General features: G+C 36.2%; 1 protein-coding gene and 1 long non-coding RNA gene across 2 annotated transcripts; one reads left to right on the forward strand and one right to left on the reverse strand.

Annotated features, from left to right (window-relative positions):
- The first annotated feature begins 1266 nt into the window (after positions 1-1266).
- LOC122137457 lies at positions 1267-24517 on the forward strand. Its single transcript, XR_006154857.1, has 3 exons — positions 1267-1451; positions 19269-19355; positions 24337-24517. It is a non-coding gene; the product is annotated as an uncharacterized LOC122137457 (long non-coding RNA).
- Positions 8337-24484, reverse strand: LOC109094745 (interleukin-13 receptor subunit alpha-2-like). The gene is made up of 9 exons (XM_042724329.1): positions 24358-24484; positions 15552-15703; positions 14740-14893; positions 12389-12509; positions 11777-11961; positions 11498-11649; positions 10863-11016; positions 10490-10607; positions 8337-10374 (listed from the first exon to the last, which is right to left on the reverse strand). Exons 1-9 carry the CDS (start codon positions 24461-24463, stop codon positions 10275-10277), a joined length of 1242 nt encoding a protein of 413 aa, XP_042580263.1. The 5' UTR covers positions 24464-24484; the 3' UTR covers positions 8337-10274.
- Positions 24518-25580: the final 1063 nt, after the last annotated feature.

Consider the following 25580-nt stretch of genomic DNA (forward strand, 5'->3'; position numbering starts at 1 on the left):
TCTATGGGTCATTTCTCGAATCTCGAGTCTTTTAATACACGCTAGGGACACCTGCTGGTCGATCCAAATAAGTGCAGGAAAAGGTGAACTGTTGTTAATCTTTTGTTATTTGTACTGTTTTTATTTCTATGTTCAATTTCTGAAAAGGAGGTCAGTTAGGAGGTCAAACGTACTAGAAGCTCATAATTCATGTAGCCTACAGTTTTAAGGTCTGAAGAGACTCACATGAAATCATACAGGAGAGAAGCCAGTCAGTTGAACAAAACCTTTTATGTGTCAGGGTGCGGGCTAGACAGAGGACTCAGATGCAGAGTAGGGAAAAGGAGAATCTTTATTCTCGCCACAAAACACAAAATAACATAAACAATAATTAAATGCTCTGGCGCACACAGAGATCTCCGAACTGGCCGGCACACTGCGGACCACTCGCGCTGCCGGATCTCCGAACTACGGATCCTTAGACGGGAAAACAGAAGGTGAGAATGCAGCTTGGACACCACACAAACCACGGGCAAAGACAAAACAATCTACTCACGACGACAGACAGACAGGCAGAGACATATAAGGGAGCTGGGGAACGAGCGACAGGTGGGGACTCAGCTCGTGATCTGCGCACCCCCGCCACGATCAGCGCTGATTGCCCAGACCACGAGCTACCGAACAGACAGGACAACACAGACCGCAGGGGAAGCTGAGAAGGCACCCTGCACCGTGACATTATGGTGCTTGAGTGTTGTTGTTTTCACTGCATATGATAATTCATACTCAGAAAGTAGAAATGAAATGAAATTTATTACAAGATGATTAAATAAATTTTAATCATTAAATTAAATTAAATTAAATTAAATTAAATTAAATTAAATTTTCTAGTCAAGTTCAAAAAACACAGTGGACCAACACCAGCAGATGACATTGCACCCATCATCACAGACTGTGGAAACTTAACACTGGACTTCAAGCAACTTGGGCTATGAGCTTCTCCACCCTTCCTCTAGACCAGGGATCCTCAAATCTGGACCTCGAGATCCACTTTCCTGCAGAGTTTAGCTCGAACCCTAATCAAACACACCTGAACATGCTAATCAGTGCCAATCAATGTCTTTGGGATCATTAGAAAATCACAGCCAGGTGACTTTGAAAAGGGTTGGAGCTAAACTCTGCAGCGCATTGGACCTCCAGGGCAAGATTTGAGGAAGGGGGCTCTAGACTCTTAAGTGTTGAAAATTTTGGTTTTTTTTTTTTAGATTGCCTTTGGGTTAAACATATTGGGTCATTGTGTTGGGTTATCTTAAAATTTGTTGGGTCATTTATTTTCGGCGTTGGGTTATTTTTAGTTATAACCCAACTGTTGGGTTAAATATGGTTCCCGCTTCACTCCGGTTCAAATTTTAACGGTCCAGTCAGCGACTCAGTGCAGTGGACATCAGCGGCAGCCTGCCTGATTATGAAAGGTAAGTAACTGTTAATACAATGTTAATATAATTTTATGATGTATATAACTGTTATAACATTAAGTAATGTGTACTGAAACGTTAATTAAATCGTAAAACTATTTTAAAAACGAAGTTTTAATTCCCTTTAGTCAGTTTTTTCTTCCCCAGATCGATTGTAAATGAATATGCTATTCCCGTTTGCTTGCTAGCATTAATAAATAAAAACATTAGCTGAAAGACTAGCAAAACCGTTTAGAGAAGTATTACTTAACGTTAATAAAAAATGTCTGGTGAAATGTGAAAGGGCGCCGAAATCTTTAGGCTAGAAAAGCCGCACGGACCATTTATCGGATCGGACCACTGACTGAAGCTGCTCGAGCGAGCCGAGCTCACACATCAGTCATGCGACAGACACCAAGCGTTTGAGTTCGCTGAATTTTCTGTTATAGAAGTTCAAAACTCTAACCAACCCATAGTTGGGTTACTTGTTGGGTTATTTTTAACCCAACTTTTTTTAGTGTGTAGGACCGTGGTTTCCAAATGAAATACAAAACTTGCTCTCATCTGAAAAGAGGACTTTGGACCACTGGGCAACAGTCCAGTTCTTCTTCTCCTTAGCCCAGGTAAGATGCCTCTGACGTTGTCTGTGGTTCAGGACTGGCTTAACAAGAGGAATACAACAACTGTACACGTCTGTGTGTGGTGGTTCTTGATGCCTTGAACCCAGCCTCAGTCCATTCCTTGTGAAGTTCACTCAAATTCTTGAATCGATTTTGCTTGTCAATCCTCATAAGGCTGCGGTTCTCTCGGTTGGTTGTGCATCCTTTTCTTGTACACTTTTTCCTTCCAGTCAACTTTCTGTTAACATGCTTGGATACAGCACTCTGTGAACAGCCGGCTTCTTTGGCATAGAATGTTTGTGGCTTACCCTCCTTGTGAAGGGTGTCAATGATTGTCTTCTGGACAACTGTCAGGTCAGCAGTCTTCCCCATGATTGTATAGCCTAGTGAACCAAACTGATAGACCATTTTGAAGGCTCAGGAAACCTTTGCAGGTGTTTTGAGTTGATTAGCCGATTGGCATGTCACCATATTCTAATTTGTTGAGATAGAGAATTAGTGGGTTTTTGTTAAATGTGAGCCAAAATCATCACAACCAAAGACTTAAACTACTTCAGTCTGTGTGCATTGAATTTATTTAATACACAAGTTTCACAATTTGAGTTGAATTACTGAAATAAATGAACTTTTCCATGACATTCCAATTTATTGAGATGCACTTGTATTTCTTCATTGATCTAGTCACTTGATTCTGCTCTCAGAATGCACCAGATTTAAAATGAACAAAATTTTCTTATACCCACAGAACCCCCTAGACTCGAGGAAACAATGTGCACCCATCACAGTCTCACATGTGGGGACACTGGGAATGTAGAGGAAACACTGTAGGATTGGCTATTCCAATGTGTGTGTGTGTGTGTGTGTGTGTGTGTGTGTGTGTGTGTGTGTGTGTGTGTGTGTGTGTGTGTGTATGCTAGTTCACCTTACTATTTGTGTGTGGACCATGTATGGCACTAAATACATTTCACCAGGAAAGCATAATGATTAAAGGGGGGTGGGGGGGGGGCTCACATAAAGAGCAGCCTAGGTGGCCCTGACCATCTTAATTTGCCCCTGTTTAGCACTGTCTTAATACATTAAACCAGTATTTTAAAATGCTACAAAACTGTTAATCCTAGTAAAAAAAGTATACTAAGTATACTTGCAGCCAGACTAATTGTCAGTATACTTCAAGTATGTTAATGATTAGTTAACTTGGAGTGTGCTATTTAGGAACAACTATTTTTGTACTAAGTGTATTTAAGTTGTAATTAAATTATACTAAAGTATAACTTTAAGTGTATTAGTGTACTTTCTTATGCTAAATTGGAGCAAATTCAAGTATACTTACTACACTTTAAGTATATGCCTATTTACATGCTTGATTGGTGATATTAAAGTGTACTTTTTGTCTTACGAGTACATTACAAATTAATTATGAGTGTCTTTGAAACACACAAGCAATATACTGTAAATTTATTATTTTTGAGTAAAAATATGCAAATTTTTCCCCAATGCTGAATCCACTTTTCAAGGCCATTACAATAAATACATAACTTCAATGACAGACAGAGACAAATTATTAACATTTCAAACAGTGTTTATTTAAACATCAAATAAACATTACATGTTTAGCATTACAAAACATAAAATGCACCAACCATGTTTTTAAATAAAAAAGAATGCTGAAAGAAACAAACATAAAAAAAAAAAAACATTTTGTAACAGCAGCAACACACAAACTTCACTTATTTGCTGGATTTGCTTTTGATTTTTTTAGACTTTCTTTCAAACATGTAAAATAAATACAATAAAACAAAACAAAAACAATACAACACAATACAATTTTTTTAATTATACATGTCCTAAAAATATTGCTCTTTGTTACATTTGCCCCGATGGCTGCCCATATATCAGATGTACAGTACTTGTGTGTGGAAACTAGGGTTATAACGATATACCGGTATGACGGTTTAAACGTGTACAGTTATCATACCGTAAACATTTGCATATCTGTTATTTAGGTTTTAAAAAAAAATGAATGAAAAAAAACCTCACTCGTGCATATGCAACTTATTTCCGCTTGGCTGCTTCACTAGCATTCACTTGGCTGCTTACACGCATGTGCAGCGGAGAAAATGACAGAGACAGAGCTTATACCTCATCTCCATCCCCACCGGAAAAATAGTTAATATCTGCATTGTGGGAAGTCACATAAAACGCGCAATCTAATGGATGGATAAATCCAAAGTAGATATATGTATCTGTGAATATTAATGCGCAAAGAGACAGCTATATAAATAATCTGCTTGTTTATGCATGTCTCTGAGTGGCGCTGTTTTATCTATTACATACTGAAGCAGAACTACGCATACATAAATGGTGTTTTCAGCATCTAAGTTACATAAACATTGAACATCAGCAGAACTGCTCTGAGAGAAAACATAAACATTTCGTGATATTTTCTGAGACGATTATCATACCGTGAAAATCTCATACCATTACAACCCGAGTGGAACCTCCACGAAAACAGCATTTGTTAACAAAGTAAAAGAGGTAAGGTCAGAGGGCATGTTCAAACAACTTTTCTTTTTACTACATCAGACTGTAAATCTCCTGTATTAAACCCATACTACTTAATAGAATGAACATCATGATTAGCAGTGAGGAATTGTATCAGAATGTATCAGCGCTGTTTCATCACACTAAATATATTTGAAAGTTCTGTTACAACGCTACTCTTTGCGTTCATCACCTGTTGAATAAAACGCATAACATATTAAAGCGTCTTTGGTGTTTCCATGTTTTCTACAAAACAAAACCGGAACTCGAGGGTGTGTGACGTCATTTGGCAGGCGACACAAAAAATTGCTTATTTCTCTGGATTTAAACATTCTTCGAAACATTTGGGATAATGTAAGTACACAAGTCAGTTGGGTTTGTCTTACCTATTGCTTAAGTTTCTCCACGCGCGAGTGTGGTTATCTGTCAGCCATCTTTCTGGTTTTAAAGACAAAAAAAATCTCAGGACTTGTTTGTCTGTGTCTGACTGAGAAAAGCACACACACACACAAAATTATTTTTTATTTTCCCACTGAAAAACTGTGGTGTAAAACACTGCATATTTAACACTTGCCTTTGATAACTTTGATGTCATGTCGTATTAGTTCTTCTTTGCTAGTTAATACATTAGCATTGCTATGCTAGTTCTTCTTAAAATAATAAGATAAGAATATATCATAAACGTTCAAAAACTCTTTAAATAGGAATAAAGCAGCTTACATTAAAAAAAGCTTAATGTAGGCTTAATATGAAAAACTTATGCACACTGAAAAAATTTTTTTTTACGGTAAGTGCAAAACATGTATTTTAGCTACATTTAAATAAAACAAAATGTTGAAAGTTAGTCAACTAAATTTGTTTATTTAAATCTAGCTAAAATAAACTGATTGCAACCACTTTCCTTAATATAAAATATATTTAAAGTGCAAATGTGCTTATAAAAAATAAACAGAACTTTCAATTCAAGTATATTTTTGTAAAATATATTTTTAGACAATATACTAAATTACAATTGTTTTAAAGTGTGTTAAAAATGTTATTGTGAAAATAGGCAAAAGCATGATGCTAATATACTTTTCATATATTTAAAGATAGTAATTTTTTGTTAGTATATCAATGTACTATTAAAGCAGGTAATTTATTACAAATACAACAAAGTATACTTCCACAAGCTTCCAGGGATTTAATTTTAGTTGTCATTTGTTGAAATAAATATAAACATATGTGTGCTTGTGTCTGTCTGCTGATGTGACCCACAATCTCTGATTCTCCTCTGTGGCCATGGAAAAATTAATATTTACAATGACAGACATCCCACCTCTCCAGGAAGCTCCCACATATTAATAGTGTCTCCCTGACGCCCGCAAATTAGATACAATATCCCGGAAATTGTGGAAGCAAGGGAGAGAATGAGCAAGAGGAAAGAGCGCCACTTAAGCGAGAGAGAGACACATGCAGAGGCGTTTTTAGTGTTTTAGGGGCCCTCAGCAAATGGTCCCAGAGGGCCCCCCTTGGTAGATTTTGTGATCGTTTCCGGGGTAGGGATGGGTATCGTTTACATTTTATCGATACCGATATGATACTGCTGCTTATCGATACAGTTATCCATACTACTCTCTATAATTTGGTGCAAAAATAAATGATGTAGAAATTTCAAGTTATTTAATTACTGCAGTTTACAAATGCCTCCAAGCAAACAGAAAAAGGCACATAAAGCACATTTTTAAAATAAAAAGGCCCTTCAAAGAGAGAGAGATTTCCTAAGCATGTCATAGCACAACACATTTGAACATCATTTGCATAGGAGAATTCTTGTGTCTCTAGCGATTTTTATTTAAAAAAAAAAAAAAAATGAAATATTGACTTTCTCAAGGATAGGGCATGGTTTCTCCTAACAGAGAGTCCCTCTCTGTTTTAGAGGGACTTTTTTATTTCTGTTTTTATCTACATGATAAAAAAAGGCTTCTTTTTAACATGTAGAATTATTGATAGTGATACTCCAGTCAGGATTTTTACAGACATTCATTCAAAGCCTGAGTTTCATTTTTGAAAATGGGGTAAATTCCCCTCTTAGGTGACTCTTGTGGGAAGGAGGATTTTTTTTATTTGAGTGGTGGAGGGGGAAATTTTAGACATTTTATTTTTTCAAAAATATGTAATTAAATGTTTGATCATGCCGTGTATTTTTGTTTTTACAGTGGGGCAGTTGTTGAGTGTGCATGAGCACACAGTCTCTGGAGAGCGCACGAGCGCTGAATGGTTTAAATATGGACCAAACCTAAAAAAGAAATGCAAAAAATGTTCTAGTTATCATAGAGCAATGATTATTAATGAAAACTATAACAGTGATATGGACTGTTGCATGAATAATAAACAACTGATAAAATGATCCACCCCTAATCTATAGTAAATATTAACAATGCAATAAATAGACTATGGTATAATTTTACAGTGTTCATTCTTTCAAAACAGAAAACATCTTAAACATCTACATCTCTGTCTCATCTCACCAATTTTCACACGGTCTATGGCCATGATAGTAAGTTTTGAATTGCAACAGAATGAGCATCATCTGATGATTTGTCACATATGTCCTAAGTAGACCAAACAGTTATCTCTTATTTCATGCAAAATTAATAAAGTCATTGATACAGACTGCTATGACTTTAAGCCATTCAGTAAAACGCTCAAATCTGCAAAGCAAGCCACATCACAGAACAAGTTAAATTTGTAAATGAACTGTATGCATAAGAATTTCATTTCCATTTATTTTAGCCATTTGAGACTGAAAATATAATACTAAAGTAATGAATGCATGTATGTGTGTACTCTACATAATTGAAATATGTGCTCAAAATGTTCTATTAATTTAGTTTACTTAAATGTGTCATAGAACCTTGGGGGGGAATAAGATTCTTTTGGGGTTACTGGAAGAGGAGATAAACCTAAACAGTTTTGCTTGTAGAATTCACAATTGTGTTTGACAGTGATGAATAGTTATAGATAGTCTTTAATTTATTGAACAACTCTCAGAGTTTGATTGTGTAACTCTAGGGAGATGCCATAGACACTGGTATCACTGAGGTTCTTCACAAGCTGTGTGTCTTGCAGTGTTTGGGATATGACATTCTGAAAGTACCTCCACTACAGGATATTGCAAGTGCATGTATCATCTTCAGCAATCTAGTCTGCATTCACTTTTTATTGTTGAGCTCATGAATCAAATCATACGTGGTGAGTGTAATGTTGTATTCACATTGGATGGCTCACCTTCGACTCATTTTGAGTCACAGTTTCACTGATGTTTTTGTCTTCCACTTTCTGATGAATGGCCACCTGTGTGTCACTGTCATGCTTGCTAGTGTTCATGGTTGATGTGCAGCTTTCCTTGGAAATGACTTGATTTATTTTCCTTATTCCAGTGAATACTATAGCTCTTTGAGATTATCAAGGTTGATATTGTGAGATTGTTGAATAGAGGATTACAGTATTAATGATCTTTATCTGTTCAAGTTAACTTGGTGTTTCAAAACTGAGGAGGGTGTGCTTTACTACTTCACTGGTAATGTTCAGTCTGTCAGTCAATTTAATTTCCATACTTCAAGCAAATATGGCTGTTAACTACGGTACACAAACAAACCTTTAGTTATCTTAAGTTCCAGGCAGGCTTCTGCAGGAACCTGCCTAACAAGATGAATTCAATGACCATATACTTGTTTGGGTTATAGTTACACAAATGGACTATTGTATAAGATTTTTTTATTTATTTATACAAATAAACAATTTCAACATCTGATACAAAATTAGGATGAAATTGGGACAATTAGAGCATTTTTGACATCATATCAATATCAATAAGTGGCTCAACTTGAATTCAGTATGGAAATACTCTAACAAATAGTTATTATATACTGCTGTACACGGTAAAAAAAGTTTTTTGAAGTTGTAAATAAAACAACTATGTTTTATAAGAAAATACTACTTCAGTCTTTTCATGTTTAATTCAGTTTTACAAAATTTTTCATTCATTTAATTTTTCAATTTTATTTACATTTTTTAATACCACATTCTGAGATCACAAATGGTGCAAATTAAATATTCAAGAATGAAAATACCTAATTCTATCAATGAATTAGATGTGCCCAAATAAAGATCTGTTACACACTGGCCAGCAAACAATAGGCTTTTTGACAAAACACAAAAAGTGCAAAACACAAAATAAGATATTTTCATGAAACTTTCATCTTTTTTGTCCATACATGAAAGTAAACAGAGTCCAAAACAATATCACTGAATCAAAACAAAACAAAACAAAACTCTGAGACATTTTTCAGAAATTTCTGTTGTGTTTCACAGAAAAAGTATGGATATATAGGTTTTACATTAGGGTGACATTAGGGTGAGTAAATGCTGACAGGATTTTCACTTTTGGTAAAACTATCCTTTTTAATAACTTCTTTTTTTCTAAGCATGTTAAGTCAAGTAAGCAGGGTGTGGATACCACACTAGGATCCATCAATATTACATCGGTTACACAGTTGGTTTACTATTACAGAACTGTGGCTTGATGACATGTAAATGTAGAGCATTGACAAAACAATAATGCTTGTTGCATGAGCGATAATTCTATGAATAAAGTGACTCCCTGTTTCTTGGAGGTAATGTAGTGAGTCATTTGTACTATACTGTGTGATATCATGAAGACCCACCCAAACATCACCATTCCAGTCACCATACATACTCACCAGGCCTAGTCAGCACAGGAAGTGATGATGATCAACAGGAAGGGCTTTGATGTTCTGATTAGGATTTGAACATGAATGGAAATATGTTCTGTGACTGCATATCTGTGCACACTGCAGTGGTGGGTTGTGGGTGTTTTACAGACTTCTTGTTGATTGTATCTGTTGTAAAAACTTGAAAATTTGATTTTAAAAATGTATATAAAGGCACTTTTTTTCCAAAGTGTATGAATACTCTTTACTCCTGATTTCTTCATTATGTAATCAGCAGTAAAATAAACTCGAATACTGAAAGAGTCATACATCAAAGTGAAACAGCAAAAAAAGCTGATAGGAAATTAAAACTGACAAGATCACTGGCATTTGAAAAATCATTGGCTTAATTGGCAAGATCATTGGAATTTAAAAAATCACTGGCTAAAATATCAAGATGATTGGCATGTGAAAAATCATTGGCAAGATCACTGGCATTTGAAAAATTATTGGTTAAACTGACAAGATCTTTGGAATCTGAAAAATCACTAGCTAAAATATCATGATGATTGGCATTTGAAAAAATCATTGGCAAGATCATTGTAATTTGAAAAAACATAGGCTAAAATATCAAGATCAATGGCATTTGAAAAATAATTGGCTAAACTGGCAAGATCATTGATATTTGAAAAATCTTTGAGTAACTTTAAGTTAAACATGTGCGTAAACACATCACATAGTAGTATAGTGTCTTGGAAACCAAAGTGGTTCATACATTCAGGTCAGTGCTGTGGTTCATTTAGGTCTCCACATACCTATTCCACAAGACTACTGATTCTATCAGCTATCACTTTAAGTGTGTTGAAGTCTCACTTCTCATGTTTATTTCTCTGTCTGAGTAGTGTACTTTTACTGCAGTCTAAAACTGCTAAACGGTAATTCAGCACAGCAGGTCTTAGGGAGCATCACTTGAATATGGGGCTGAGGATAGTGGGCATGGTCTCGTTGACCTTCTCCTTGTATAAACTATAGAGGGCATCCTTTTTGTTGATCTTTTTTATGCTACTGTGGGAATAGAAATGAGTTTTAGAGTCAATGTAAAATCAATGAAGAATTAACCTATCAAAGAATCTGTAAGTGTTTGTTTATTTATTGATAAATCTTTTGGCCATATACTTACATCTTCTTTAATATCCATAATGAAAGACAGAGGATGATGACTCCAGCAATGCCGATGACCACCAGGCCCACCAGACCGAGATATGTCAATTTTGGGATGCACTGAGTTTCCTTGTTTTCTGATGGTGACAGGAGGAAAAAGACATGAATAATCAAACTAACATTAGAAGTTTCAAATGGAAAAGACTATTTACAATCTAAGGACCATTTCTGATGTTCTCAAATCTTTGGATGTGTTAACCATAAATATTTTCAAGAGCTGAAAAGAGCACATTAAATACAACAACTATCTTTAAATCTTCATAAACACGTGTCACTTATAAAAGTTTCACAAGATCAGAATGACAGAACACTCTTTAATAAATAGGTCTAACCTGTACACTTTGTTTGGCTCCAGTCACTCCAAAACCCTCCATCAGCGCAGTACATGTTCACCTTTGACCTGATTCGAAAGCAGGTTTTCTGACTTTCTACCTCTCTCGGGACGCTATAAGATGTGTCCTCTAAATTCTGAAGAACCATGTTTTCCTGAAGGGGAAAAAAAGACCTCATGGACTATTTTGACAGGCTGTATTCTTGGCTCTTTGTTTGGTGTTTGTATTGGCACACTAGCTAAATCATATCTTGGTTTGACAGTGCATGAAAGAGAGATTCAGAATGAAATGCAAATGAATGGCAGTTGTTCATGTCAACAAGTGTTATTTATAAATTACTAGATATTACAAAGCCATAAAAAGACATTGAGAGTCTTGTCATCAGTGTTTCTCAGTGCCTCTCCTGAAGGCATTTGAGATGTTTCCCTCATCTGATATGTCAGATTCTTATCAGCCCATTAGTACTCTATAATCTGAACTGCATGGTTAAAATGTGAGACACGTAAAATATGCAGCAACAACCACAAAAACATGAAAAGTAGAGCTGAGGATAATGTTTATTTTTACTACTATTTATTGATGATTTTAATCATCTAAATGCATTGGATAGAAGAAAAACAGAACAGTTAAAATACCTGCTTTTGTTTTCCATTTTCCATCGTAGTGCTGCTCTCCACCTCATATTCCAAGCAGTGTTCTGGCACCTGACCACTAGGTGGTGACCAATCTAACTTCAGCTCTCCGTCAATCTCTGAGACATGCACAGAGGAGACCACTGCGGGTTTTACTGCAAGAGAAAGAAAGTGAGAAGAAAATGAGGAATATGTTTTTTACTACCGAGTCAGACCATATGTCTCTAGTTAGCTGGTTTTTGTGAAGTTTGTTCTCTCAGGTATAAAGCAGTCTGTACTTACCATAGTTTTGGACCTCAATAGAGAAGTAGGCCATTTTCAGACTTCCTGCTGGAGAGGATCCATTTACACATAAATTAAACTTAGAGAACTCCAAGAGTGATTCTCGAGGAAACCGGCATCCCCTTCGACCCTCAGAGAATATGATGTATTCTGGACATTCCTTTGTTTCATCCATTTCCCTGTGCCTGGAAGAACAGATATACATTTTACTCATCAAGTTGAGTCTTCAAGTGTGCTTATTTTATTATTCAAAACATGAAATATCAACATAAAACTGATTTGTTTGTTTCTATGTGCATCATTGGATATCATTAAAAAGAAAATGACACGTGCGATGTCTATATTCAGAGTATGAACAGATGTTTGGATTTGAAATCGTATTTTAACTAGAGTTTCTTTTTCCATGGAACAGATAAAACAGCGGACGCTTTGGCATTTGAACACTGAACTCTATAAGGTTACTCAGTACATTCAAGTAAAATGACTTGTGCTTCAACCTGTCCTCTGCTCCCCCTGAGGCACAGACAGTGAAAAAGCACTTAATGCATCTGTGAAAGCATTTGGAATGCTTTAATGGTGTTTGTTATCAGCATTTCACATGGAAGTGCTCACCAGTAATAGAGGTAGTGCTGTGAATCTGGAGGCTGGCCGGGTCCTGACTCCCAGGTGCATTCCATGTACTCCTTCCCATAGTAGACACAGTGAAAATCTCTTATTCGTGATTCCGCCACACCTGAGACAGGTAATAACATGTTTAATTTTACAGGGGATAACAATTATTACATTAAATGACAATAATTCTCAAGCTCAATCAATTAAATTTGCAGTTACTATCACATTGAACAGTTAGGCCTATATGAGATTCAGCTGATCATTTCATAGAAAGACTCAATCTAACTCATGCAACAGTTGGTCCACTCCTCAAAAGCACTTTCCTTGAAAACAGGTCATTAATATTATGAAAATGTTTGTGCAATAGATTCCAGATGGGTGTGTTTAAATTAGCATGTTCCCATTTTTAAGTTCCTTTTGGTATTTCATTTATGCAGTACACTTTAGATTGAAAAGGCAGGAAACTGATAAGTGGAAAATACTCACATACAATATGCCAGTGCATGTGGTTACATTTTCGTGTAATTATTTATTTTTAAATAATCAATTTAATATGTCTAAATGTCCAGAGAAATGGCCCTTTGCAGGAAGTTTGACTGACAGGCAACCTGACCAATCATAATGCTGAATCTGCCACTTTTGTCCAACAAACCAGACCAAAGCCTCTACAAGCCAAGCCTGCAACCTTTAGCTAAAAAAGCATAATGGCTATTGCTAATGCTTACACTTTGGCAGTACGTGGGAAAGGAGACCTAAGGCTGTTTTGTTTGAATGGATGTCATTGGAGGAGAGGCTTCACTACGCTGAATAAACAGCTTTTTAGAGGAAACGGCTTATAATTAAATGAATTGACAGCCTATCTGCTAATCTTCAACATATTTTACACTAAACAATACTTTTGGATTTAAATATTTTTAGAGTTTACCATGAAAAAATGCTGTTTTATAAGCGAAGTCACTGACTTGTTGCTACAGGTGGGATTCAGCTTACGGCACTTCTCATTCATTCCTATGGTATCCATAAATGGAGATTGAGTGTCGTAAAATTCGTACTGAAATTCAATAACGGCAAGGCTGTAATGTGATTGGTTATTAAGGCACACGTGATCCAAGTTGGCCGTTACACTTTCTCCAATAGTAAGAAATACAGACCCTCTTATCTCCCTACAGTAAGACGATCTCTGAACAGACTGCAGAGTAGATTAACGTTGGTGGAGTTGAACTTGAAATTGAAAAATAGTGTGTATTGACAGTCAAAACAAGATACATTTTGATGGTCATATTTATTTTATGCTATAACTAGTAAAGAGGAAGAGATGATCGGTTCACATGCCACTTGAACTGAGGCACTACATTGATCTGTTACAACTCACAACACATTAAAGAGCCACAAAACGGTACCACCTGACCACCTCAGATTCATTAGGCTCTATATTTAGGCAATGATAGTGCAGAATACAAGGGTATGAACAGCCTCAAGTAGAATGTCACGTGTTGTCATCTCGAAATTACAGTAATTATGACGTGAATGCAGCATTAATGTGCATTCAGGCCATATCATTTTACCAAGATTACAAAATACCAATTTGTAAAAATCATTCACGTCCCTGTAGAACTCGTAATTACAACATGTGAATTGGGAATTTTCTGAGAGCTACAACTTGTACCACCTGACGACATCAGATTCATTAGGCGCTATAGGCATTGTGCCAAAGTTCAGAGTCTAAGGGTGCGAAGAGCTCCAAAGTAAAAAGCCACATGTTGTCATCTTGAAAATACAGTAATTACAACATGGCGTGAATGCAGCATTACGCAAATGCAGTATGTTTGCATGGCCTTGCTGATATTTGTTGGGTCTTCCTGTGCATTCTGTCTTACATTTTTTTTCCTAAATTGTTATTTTCATTATCTGGAGCTTACAATCAGATACTCGCAAAAAAGCACATGTTTTTAGTTACCAAGGCGAGTGTGGAAATGCTCTATTTCCCAGCAGCTATGAATATTTTTGCCAGCAAATGTATCAATAACAGGAATCACAGAGATTATTATGTGATCTCCAAACACAATGAAATTACCTGCTATTTGTAAAAAAAAGGCTCTATTTATTACTACATATGGTGAATGTTAGCATCTTCATACCCTGAGTGGTTGTTTTTAACATGTTTTTCAAAAGGAACCATTTTTTAGAGATAAAATGATTGTGATTAACTTACTAAATGCATGTTTAAAGGAAGCAAATGTAAGGAATAAATTAGGGCTTCAGTTAGATTCCTCGCAATCACAATACACTATATATGGTTGATCTTTGCTCTTGCTCGCTTCAGTGGGGTGGAATAGCTTTTGAATATTTACCTGTAGGTTCAGGTGTGTAGACCCACTCTTTTTCCTCCCCTTGGACTTCTGTCCCATTGGTACAGGCACACTTCAGCACAGTGAGTATTCTCACCTTGATTGGTTTCTCAGGATCAAACTGAGCAGCATAAGTCAGCTTGACAGTTCGAACACTCTGTACAACACAAAAAGAGGGAAATATTTAGTCATAAATCACTACGTATGTAAGAATAACGACATAATATCAGTATACATAAGGCATGAAAATGCCTGCTATGTTTTGAAGATGGTTTAGGACAAATATGTCTCTTTGAATACTTAGTACATCGCCTGCAGGGATTTGTTCTTTCTGAGGGGTTGTATTAAGTGAAACACAGATTTTGGCTCTGACTGGGGAGTTTCAGAGTGAATCTTGAGGAGTTCCATGGAACACTTAACTGTCTTTAGTTTACTAAGAGTTTGTGTAGGACGCTTAACGAACCATGGCTTATGAACGGAAACAAATGCAGATTTACTGACTTGGCTCTGAACCATCTTTTTTATTTAGATTAAAGCACTAAATGTATAACCAGTACAAATGTTCAGAAAGAAACATGCATTTGGCTGATAATGAGTCACAAAAATTTTGAAATACTACGGCAGGTTTATCCAGTAAGATTGAACAAAGCCCAAAATAAATTTAGAATTCTTTATAGCATAATTATTTCAAAACATTTCTGAGTGTGGAATGCATGAAGTAAAAAATACACTAACTTGTATAAATGCTTATGTACTAAAAGGAAAACAAATGAGACTGTGTGTGGTGTGTTCTGTGAGTTCTCGAGGATTCTTACCCTCCATCGTTCCTCATAGGTGTCGTAGTATCTGAGTTGGTATCGTACTGTGCAGCCTGTAAGGTTTTGAAGGCTGGTTGGCAGAGTCCAGTGGATACTGAGGTACCCCAGGAAGCCAGGGTCTGTTATCTCAATATTGGCAGGTGGATCCACTGTGGGAAAAAAACACTGTATGTTTATGAACAATGTAGACTGCACTAACAAATCTTGGCTTGAAGACAGACCAAGCACCTGCAACAAGAATCCAGCTGGAATTTTAAATTAGTCAAATTGTTGTGAAATCCAGTGAACTCAGGCAAATTATTACTGATCTGCGACAGTCATGCTAAAGCCTCCCTGTCTGGTCATTAAGATAGCAATCGAGGAAACTGTGTCACAAATGTTAAAGACAATAATAAGAAATATTAAATAGGTCAACTATTTGCTTAGCTTATGAGTTTACGGTTCTTTCTTTCTTTCTTTTATTTATTTATTTAGTGATCAGCTATTACCAAGCTTAGTTGAGGATACTTCTCTCCTCTTCTCCACTAAGCAAGTTAGTGACAGAGATTTAGAATTTATGATTCATATTCTTATCAAGTTTTCAATTATTACTTGGGTTTATGCATAAACATATCCAGTCACAAGAACATCCCATTCGTTTTTGCAATTTGCATTGTGAAGGGCTCACATACTGTCCATTTTAGGCTTCACTTACTCGCTTTTACTTAAAGGTGACATATTATGCCCCTTTTTATATTAAAGTTAGATTTTAGGTTTTTTTTAATGTAATTTTAAAGTTATGTCATTAATGACTCACCCTCATGTCGTTCCAAACCCGTAAGACCTCCGTTCATCTTCGGAACACAGTATAAGATATTTTAGATTTAGTCCGAGAGCTTTCTGTCCCTCCATTGAGAATGTATGTACGGTATACTGTCCACGTCCAGAAAGGTAATAAAAACATCTTCAGAGTAGTCCATGTGACATCAGAGGGTCCGTTAGAATTTTTTGAAGCATCGAAAATATATTTTGGTCCAAGAATATCAAAAACTACTACTTTATTCAGCATTGACTTCTCTCCCGGGTCTGTTATGAGCGCGTTCACCTCACATCCGGTTCGCGAACGAATCACTCGATGTAACCGGATCTTCTTGAACCAGTTCACCAAATCGAACTGAATCGTTTGAAACGGTTCGCGTCAACAATAAGCATTAATCCACAAATGACTTAAGCTGTTAACTTTTTTAACATGGCTGACACTCCCTCTGAGTTCAAATAAACCAATATCCCGGAGTAATTCATTTACTCAAACAGTACACTGACTGAACAGAGCCAGATAACGAACGAAACATTGACTCGTTCTCGAGTCAAGAACCGTTTCTGTCGGACGCGTCCGATTCGAGAACCGAGGAGCTGATGATACTGCGCATGGGTGATTCAGCATGAAGCAGACTGACACACAGCGCGTCTGAACTGAACTGGTTCTTTTGGTGATTGATTCTGAACCGATTCTGTGCTAATGTTATGAGCGCGGGTAAACCGAAGGCTTCAATCAAGGGCAATCATCGCCAATGAAGTCATTACGTCGAGCGCAAAAGAACTGGTGGAACCGTTTTCGGCAACCGGTTTATTGAATCAAACTGTCCGAAAGAACCGGTTCGCGGAGAAGAACAGAACTTCCCATCACTACCGGTGATCCGAAAACCGATGCAACCGGTTCTTGACTCGAGAACGAGTCAATGTTTCGTTCGTTATCTGGCTTGGTTCAGTCAGTGTACTGTTTGAGTAAATGAATTACTCCGGGATATTGATTTATTTTAACTCAGAGGGAGTGTCAGCCATGTTAAAAAAGTTGACAGCTTAAGTCATTGGTGGATTAATGCTTATTGTTGACGCGAACCGTTTCAAACGATTCAGTTCGATTTGGTGAACTGGTTCAAGAAGATCCGGTTACATCGAGTGATTCGTTCGCGAACCGGATGTGAGGTGAATGCGCTCATAACAGACCCGGGAGAGAAGTCAATGCTGAATAAAGTCGTAGTTTTTGATATTTTTGGACCAAAATGTATTTTCGATGCTTCAAAAAATTCTAACGGACCCTCTGATGTCACATGGACTACTTTGAAGATGTATTTATTACCCTTTTGGACGTGGACAGTATACCGTACATACATTCTCAATGGAGGGACTGAAAGCTCTTAAACTGTGTTCCGAAGATGAACGGAGGTCTTACGGGTTTGGAACGACATGAGGGTGAGTCATTAATGACATAATTTTAATATTTGGGTGAACTTACCCTTTAAGGTTTCAGCTCAAAATACCCCACAGATCATTTATTATATCATCTTGAAAATGCCTGTTTTGAGTGGAAGCAGAAACACGCTGTTTTTCGTGCCTGTCTCTTTAAATGCAAATGAGTTGCTGCCCCCCCCCCCTTTTTCCAGAATAGAGCTGCCTCATTGTAGCTCAGACCTGCTAAAAACATCTGTTTTGGTTCTGATTATCATGTTTATCACGCTGAAATCATGAGTTTTAAACCATATTAGTTTAAACTTCTGAAATAAGGTTTTCTGAGTGCATATACCGAAGCACACGGACAGAAAGCATCTGTCATAAACTAAGTTCTTATTTACACAGAAGTTTACAAAAACACACGAGTTACAAAAACAGTCGGTTATGTCTGTGAAGGTTTTAGATATGTGTGGCAGTAGCAATATACAGTAAATAAATCAATAATTCCACTGTTCTCTTGTTGGGACATAGTGTTCTGTGCTTGTCTGTCAGCCAAACACAGAACAGTTAACGTTAGTATGATTTTCTCAAACTTTCACCATGGCATTAGAACTGGCACATCATTGTCGTTTGCAAAAACACCATGGGTATAAATGGAGGTCGGAGCCAGCTGCAAATGGGTGGACCAGCTGCTAGTGGGTAGAACATTAAGCTGCAAGTGGGCTGTACAAACAAATAGAAGGTTTTGATTGGTTTGTTTGATGTCATGTGGGTTGTAGTATCGTTCACACTTCTGGTGGCGGTAGTGGGCAAATTTTGTTGCGATCAGTCCAAAAAAAAAATAAAAAATCTTGGTGTCTTTTGTACAACATTTTCTTAGTACCACACAGTTTACAATCTGTAATGTGCCTGACAATATCTTTTTTTCTACCGAAGACCATAAGCAGGTAATGTAATTTCATTGCAGAGCAATGTAATTTGTTAACGTTTTGGACTGCACTGATTTATAAAGTGTAAATGTCTTAAACATTTGTAAATTGATTTAGGATAATTTCCTAAAGAATAAGGTACATTTTCAAAAGTATTAGAACACATCTCCTAATTTCCTAACCTTCTAATCCGCAATGTAACATAATTAAAGCATGGTTTAAATATTTTTTTTTATTTAATACTAATAATGATCAGTAAAATAAATGTGAAACATGTTATTGTGTTTTAGGTTCACTTTTCTGTGAAAACTGTTTTTTTTTTAAAAGGAATACTTTGTCTAAAAGTAGTAATAAAGTCTAATTTACTTGGCCTCATGTCATCCCTTGGGGTTTAAAAGTTCTGGACACCATTTACTTGCATAGCACAGACCTACAGAGCTAAGAAATTATTGTTGAAATGTTTGTACATGTTCAACAATAGAAATTAAGTCATGCATATCTTGGATGGCATGGGGAGAGTGTTTTAAATTTGGGTCAACCCTAGTGCTCATTGTGCTTCTTGTGTACCCTCCAGGTTATGCTGGGAAGGGCAAGTGAGGCGAGCTTTGTGGAATTTACCCAGAAGCAATGCATCCAGGATTTTGCAGTGTAATGTATGCAGGTCTGTTGTTGCTGAATGAATAACTGTACTTAATTTGATTCAGAAATAAAATAATTTACCCACCCTGAGATTGATTTGTGATTAGAGAATACATTGATTTGTGTAACGTTCTAAAGAACATTAGTCTGCCATTTGCTGTAATTTGATTTAAAAAATATGAAAAATAAAAAATGTGCAGTACAGGTGAATGGTAATTACTTTGTCTTAACAGTATTCAACATTTTTTTTTATGTGTCACACATTTATCTCCTGAGTGCAACTGCATCTCACTTTATTATGTTCCTTGGTAGGCTACTGTAAAAGAATTGTAGAAGTAAAATGTAATATCCAGAAATGTGCTTGAATTACATTACAGTTAAACGATTTAAAATGACACCGTCACAAAGTATGACAAAAGGTTTAAAGACGTGATTTCAATGTGGACAGTGAATGGTATTTGGATACACACAATAATGACAAAACTGTAAGAATTTCAATTTAAACTATGAAAATGTTATATATAATTTTTTTTAGACTACTATGAAATCCAGCCTACTTGCAGCATAAGCCCCACCCACTTGCTGTTGCTGTAAGTTCCTTCCACTTGCAGGTTTCCGGGCTGCAGCGATACATACTTGGCGCCGTGGGTATAAATTTACAGATTAAGGGGCAGTAATATTATAATGAGATCCCTTTGCCACGTCACCAAGGGAGCGAAATCAGACTCGCTTGACGCTTGCAGAAAAAGGCTTACCAAAACAAAGTTACTGGGTTAACCTATTTAAGTTTTCTTGGTTAGTAGATGCACTGGGGACCTGATTATACCACTTAAAACCTGGAAAAGTCAGATTTTCATGATATGTCACCTTTAAATGAAAGACCCGCCATGACCCTAAACTCATGTATCCCTCTACCAGGCACGTGCACAGATATTTTGATGGGTAGGGGCTCAAGTGGAAAAAAGGGCACTTCTTATATTTATTTTTTTTTCTAAACAAAACGTTAAATGTATTAACACAACTTTGACTTACTTACCACTTTATTTTAATTATTTTAATTTAAACATAACATTTCAAGGGAAAAGTCTCTTGATGTAAGTTGCTAGTAACCAGGGAAGTTTTGTGGTGATATGCTTTAGTTATTTTGTTTATGTTCATATGCAGTGCCTTGTATCAAATGAATGCAAATTAGTTCATTTTAATTAGGATACTTAACGTCTGATTTGCATATCAAAGTGGCAATTCTGATGACGTTATTAATTTCACTGTATTCAGCAGTCGTTTCTTCATTAAGTCTGTATGCCCATTAAATATTGCCTTACCTAAACTTTAGCTAACTTACATGGTAGCTCATGACTGAGTCATGGATGTAAGCAAAACAAACTGTATTTGGCTTTTGGATAATTAGCTGTAAATTCGAGGCACAGGTAACTAGTCTTTAGTTCGTCACCACTCCCCTCCACACCAAGACAAACACAACTGATGAACCCCTTTGATGTCTTGCTATCTGGGTTACCGTGTAAAAAGTTATCTAAAGTTTAGCTAAGGCAATATATCATAGGCATACAGGCTAACCTAATGGAGAAATGACAGCTGAATACAGTAAAATTAATAACGTCATCAGAATCGCCACATTGATATGCAAATCAGGCGTTAAGTAATTAAAATGCACTAATTTGAATACATTTGACACAAGGCATTGCAGATGAATACGATAAACAAAATAACTAAATATATACTTGAAACAAGTAGCGTAGAAAACATGCACATTGTGGAACCTTTGTTGTTGCCTGTTTTTGTTATAAAATTAAAGAAAACCATGGTCTGTCTTTGAACTGATTATTTTGTAGAAATCTGTTGAAAAATAGAACAAAATGAAACAACTGGGTGAATGTGAGGGAATTAAAATAAATTGGTAAGTAAGTCAGAGTTGTGTAAATATATTAAACCCTTTGTTTAGAAAAATATTAAATATGAGATGTGCCCTTTTTTCCACTTGAGCCTGTGCCCCTCAAAATGTCTGTGCACGTCCCTGATAAGAGCACACGTTTTAACATATTTTATTATTTAACACTCTGTATTTTAACTTAAGCACATAAGCATATTTTAACTTCTGGTACGCAAAACAAGTACTTTAAAAGAATTCCTTAGCTTATTGTCGTTACTGTGGCAGCCAACAACAGCATAGCTTAACCCTCCTTGCATATTTATATTTAGTTATATTGAAAAAGTTTCAATTCAGTTAATCCTTTTTACCCCATTTAACATGGATTTCTATGGAGACCAGTCATAGATGTCATGCAAGATGGCGGATAGCAACAGCGGCACATAATATCCGCGTTCTAATTAGTCAGATCGCCTGTCAGTCAAGCTCTTTGTGAATGGTCAATTGACATTATTTAAATGAGGCTACAAAAAAAACAGGTAGTGTTAAAAGACATAAAACAGATATTAATGAAAATAAACTATTAGTAAAAGATTGTTTATAGCACTTTAAAAGCATGGTTCATTATATGCCCTTTTAACCCTTGTATTATGTTTGATTTCTGTGTACGACTTTGATGGAGCTGGTCTAATTGACCCGAATTGCATTCAATGCAATTCCCTAAACATCACATTATTAAAAACAAGAAGAAATCAGGTATGAACAGAACAATTTTTCTGTATTTGTTACACAGTACAAACAATTGATATCAAAAAGTATGATTTTTAAAAATGTGTTTAACCACATTTTTTTAACCCCTTTACTGTCACCGTCCTGCTGGAAGAAGTTTACGGTGAAATTCTAATCTAATCATGACAAACAATATATCGTTTACCAGTTTTTTTGTTACAAATTATGTAGGAACAGTAAATGAGAAAAAGTTAAAATTGTAGATTGTCATATACATTGAAAATAGAGATGATAACTCACTTTTACCATCTGAGTCTGAGAAAGTCTTATTCAGTACGGAAAATAATAAGGAAAAGCTATTTTTTTCCTTTTCCAGGGTAGTAAAACACCAACATAACAACATATACCCAAGAAATATATTTACTTTGGGTCTGTACAGTAGCCTTGAAACAACAAAAAAAATCTAAATTGTAAACATCGCAACCATCAAAATTGTAACAAATTTATGTGTGTGCACTTCAAAACACATCAGTGTATCATCACTTTGCATGTATGTTCATGGCCCTAAATGAGAAAAAGTCACAAAATATCAAGAATAAAATCACAGGTTAAAGGGTTAGTTCACCCAAATATTAAAATTATGTCATTAATGACTCACCCTCATGTCGTTCCAAACCCGTAAGACCTCCGTTCATCTTCGGAACACAGTATAAGATATTTTAGATTTAGTCCGAGAGCTTTCTGTCCCTCCATTGAGAATGTATGTACGGTATACTGTCCACGTCCAGAAAGGTAATAAAAACATCTTCAAAGTAGTCCATGTGACATCAGAGGGTCCGTTAGAATTTTTTGAAGCATCGAAAATACATTTTGGTCCAAGAATATCAAAAACTACTACTTTATTCAGCATTGACTTCTCTCCCGGGTCTGTTATGAGCGCGTTCACCTCACATCCGGTTCGCGAACGAATCACTCGATGTAACCGGATCTTCTTGAACCAGTTCACCAAATCGAACTGAATCGTTTGAAACGGTTCGCGTCAACAATAAGCATTAATCCACAAATGACTTAAGCTGTTAACTTTTTTAACATGGCTGACACTCCCTCTGAGTTCAAATAAACCAATATCCCGGAGTAATTCATTTACTCAAACAGTACACTGACTGAACCGAGCCAGATAACGAACGAAACATTGACTCGTTCTCGAGTCAAGAACCGTTTCTGTCGGACGCGTGCGATTCGAGAACCGAGGAGCTGATGATACTGCGCATGGGTGATTCAGACTGACACACAGCGCGTCTGAACCGAGCTGGTTCTTTTGGTGATTGATTCTGAACCGATTCTGTGCTAATGTTATGAGCGCGGGTAAACCGAAGGCTTCAATCAAGGGCAATCATCGCCAATGAAGTCATTACGTCGAGCGCAAAAGAACTGGTGAACCGTTTTCGGCAACCGGTTTATTGAATCAAACTGTCCGAAAGAACCGGTTCGCGGAGAAGAACAGAACTTCCCATCACTACCGGTGATCCGAAAACCGATGCAACCGGTTCTTGACTCGAGAACGAGTCAATCTTTCGTTCGTTATCTGGCTCGGCTTGGTGTTCATCTTCACTTCTCTCTTCACAGCAGTTCAGTCCGTGTACTGTTTGAGTAAATGAATTACTCCGGGATATTGATTTATTTGAACTCAGAGGGATTGTCAGCCATTTTAAAAAAGTTAACAGCTTAAGTCATTGGTGGATTAATGCTTATTGTTGACGCGAACCGTTTCAAACGATTCAGTTCGATTTGGTGAACTGGTTCAAGAAGATCCGGTTACATCGAGTGATTCGTTCGCGAACCGGATGTGAGGTGAACGCGCTCATAACAGACCCGGGAGAGAAGTAAATGCTGAATAAAGTCGTAGTTTTTGATATATTTTTGGACCAAAATGTATTTTCGATGCTTCAAAAAATTCTAACGGACCCTCTGATGTCACATGGACTACTTTGAAGATGTATTTATTACCCTTTTTGGACGTGGACAGTATACCGTACATACATTCTCAATGGAGGGACTGAAAGCTCTCGGACTAAATCTAAAATATCTTAAACTGTGTTCCGAAGATGAACGGAGGTCTTACGGGTTTGGAACGACATGAGGGTGAGTCATTAATGACATAATTTTAATATTTGGGTGAACTAACCCTTTAACTACTATTTCCGACAGCTCAAAAATCAAAATGGCTCAAATTGACCAAGAGCATAATACAAGGGTTAAAGAGGGTTATATTTAGCCCCTCTATTAAAGGGTCTATTAGAGCTTATACATAAAAGTCATGTTTGACTCTCTTTGCACTCTACAGAATGAGCAGAAGTCTGGAATTGTGCCATTTTTTTTATCATTTCAGTGGAATCAACCGGAAGCTTACCCGCAACTCCACAGGCCGTGACCTCTGATGTAGAGACAGGCTCCTGAGTCAGCAAAAGCAAAGCGAATGCAGAAAGCCATGCAGGAAACTTATTCAGCAGCAACATGTTCTTCTGAAGGATTATTATCAGTGTCTAGAAATAAAGCATTAAACATTCAAATCAGTTGTCTCTCTTTGCACTTGTTTTTGCTACTTTTAGGGTGTTGTAATGTTGCAATGATATGCAATCATGATAATGCTGTTCACCCACGCTGTTGCCAATCTTTTTTACCCATGTGGTTGAAAAATGAGTAACTACTCTCACATATTAAACGCTCACGCATAAAGTGTGGCTCCTTTGTTTCCCTAGATTGGTTTGGTATAGCCCCCTTTTCAAGTCCACTCTTTGGCATCTAGACCTTAATAAAGCAGTTCTTTATCACTGTATATTTGATCAGTTCTTTGCCTTAAAGAGACAGATCATCCAAAAATGAATATCCTGTCATTATTTACTCAGTACGTGAAAGAAGGTATTTTGAAACAGTTACTAAACAGTTTGGTGTCTATGAACCTCCATTAGATGGAGAGAAAAATAAATATTTCAAATAAACATCTTTAATGTCGCATGCAATAAGTAAATTCATACAGGTTTGGAACAGCATTAGGGTTAATAAATGATTTGGGGAACAATCCCCTTAACACATTCTCAAATCTGATTTTATACACAAATATATTACAAATAGAAGGGGAAACGAATTATAAATTCAGTGTATTCAGGATGTATTTATCATAAAGAAGCATTAAAAAACAAATGTTGATATTTTGTTAGAGTCTACTGATGTTACATCAACAGAATATATTTTTATTTTAATATAATATCAAAATACACAGATATTACATTTTCATTATGTTTAAAATGTTTAAGGCATTAAATCTTTATAAAGAAATATATCAAGATGTTCACAATTATATATTTTTATTTATGTATAATATATAATCTTCAAACTGTAATCATAGTATGTTCTGTTATTTTTATTCTTTTTAGGAGCTCTTGTTTTGAATATGTTCTATACATTATAACATATTTGCCTTAATGTGCTATAATATAAGCTGTTATTTTGATAAACTATTCACAAATGTTCATAAATGTCGACATCTGCACACACAAGAACAAATACACAGAATTAGTGGATTCAGTTAATGCCACTCAGTTAACCTTAATTCAATATATTTACATAAAGAAG

This window comes from Cyprinus carpio, chromosome B5 (genome assembly GCF_018340385.1).
Source record: "Cyprinus carpio isolate SPL01 chromosome B5, ASM1834038v1, whole genome shotgun sequence".
NCBI lineage: Eukaryota > Metazoa > Chordata > Actinopteri > Cypriniformes > Cyprinidae > Cyprinus > Cyprinus carpio.

Excerpts from the sequence above, each read along its gene's own strand:
- LOC109094745 (XM_042724329.1), bottom strand. The coding sequence starts at position 24,463 with ATGTTGCTGCTGAATAAGTTTCCTGCATGGCTTTCTGCATTCGCTTTG. Across the intron at positions 14,894-15,551 it reads CCTATGAGGAACGATGGAGG|AGTGTTCGAACTGTCAAGCT; the intron begins GTAAGAATCCTC and ends TGTGTTGTACAG. Across the intron at positions 12,510-14,739 it reads CTACACACCTGAACCTACAG|GTGTGGCGGAATCACGAATA; the intron begins GTAAATATTCAA and ends TACCTGTCTCAG.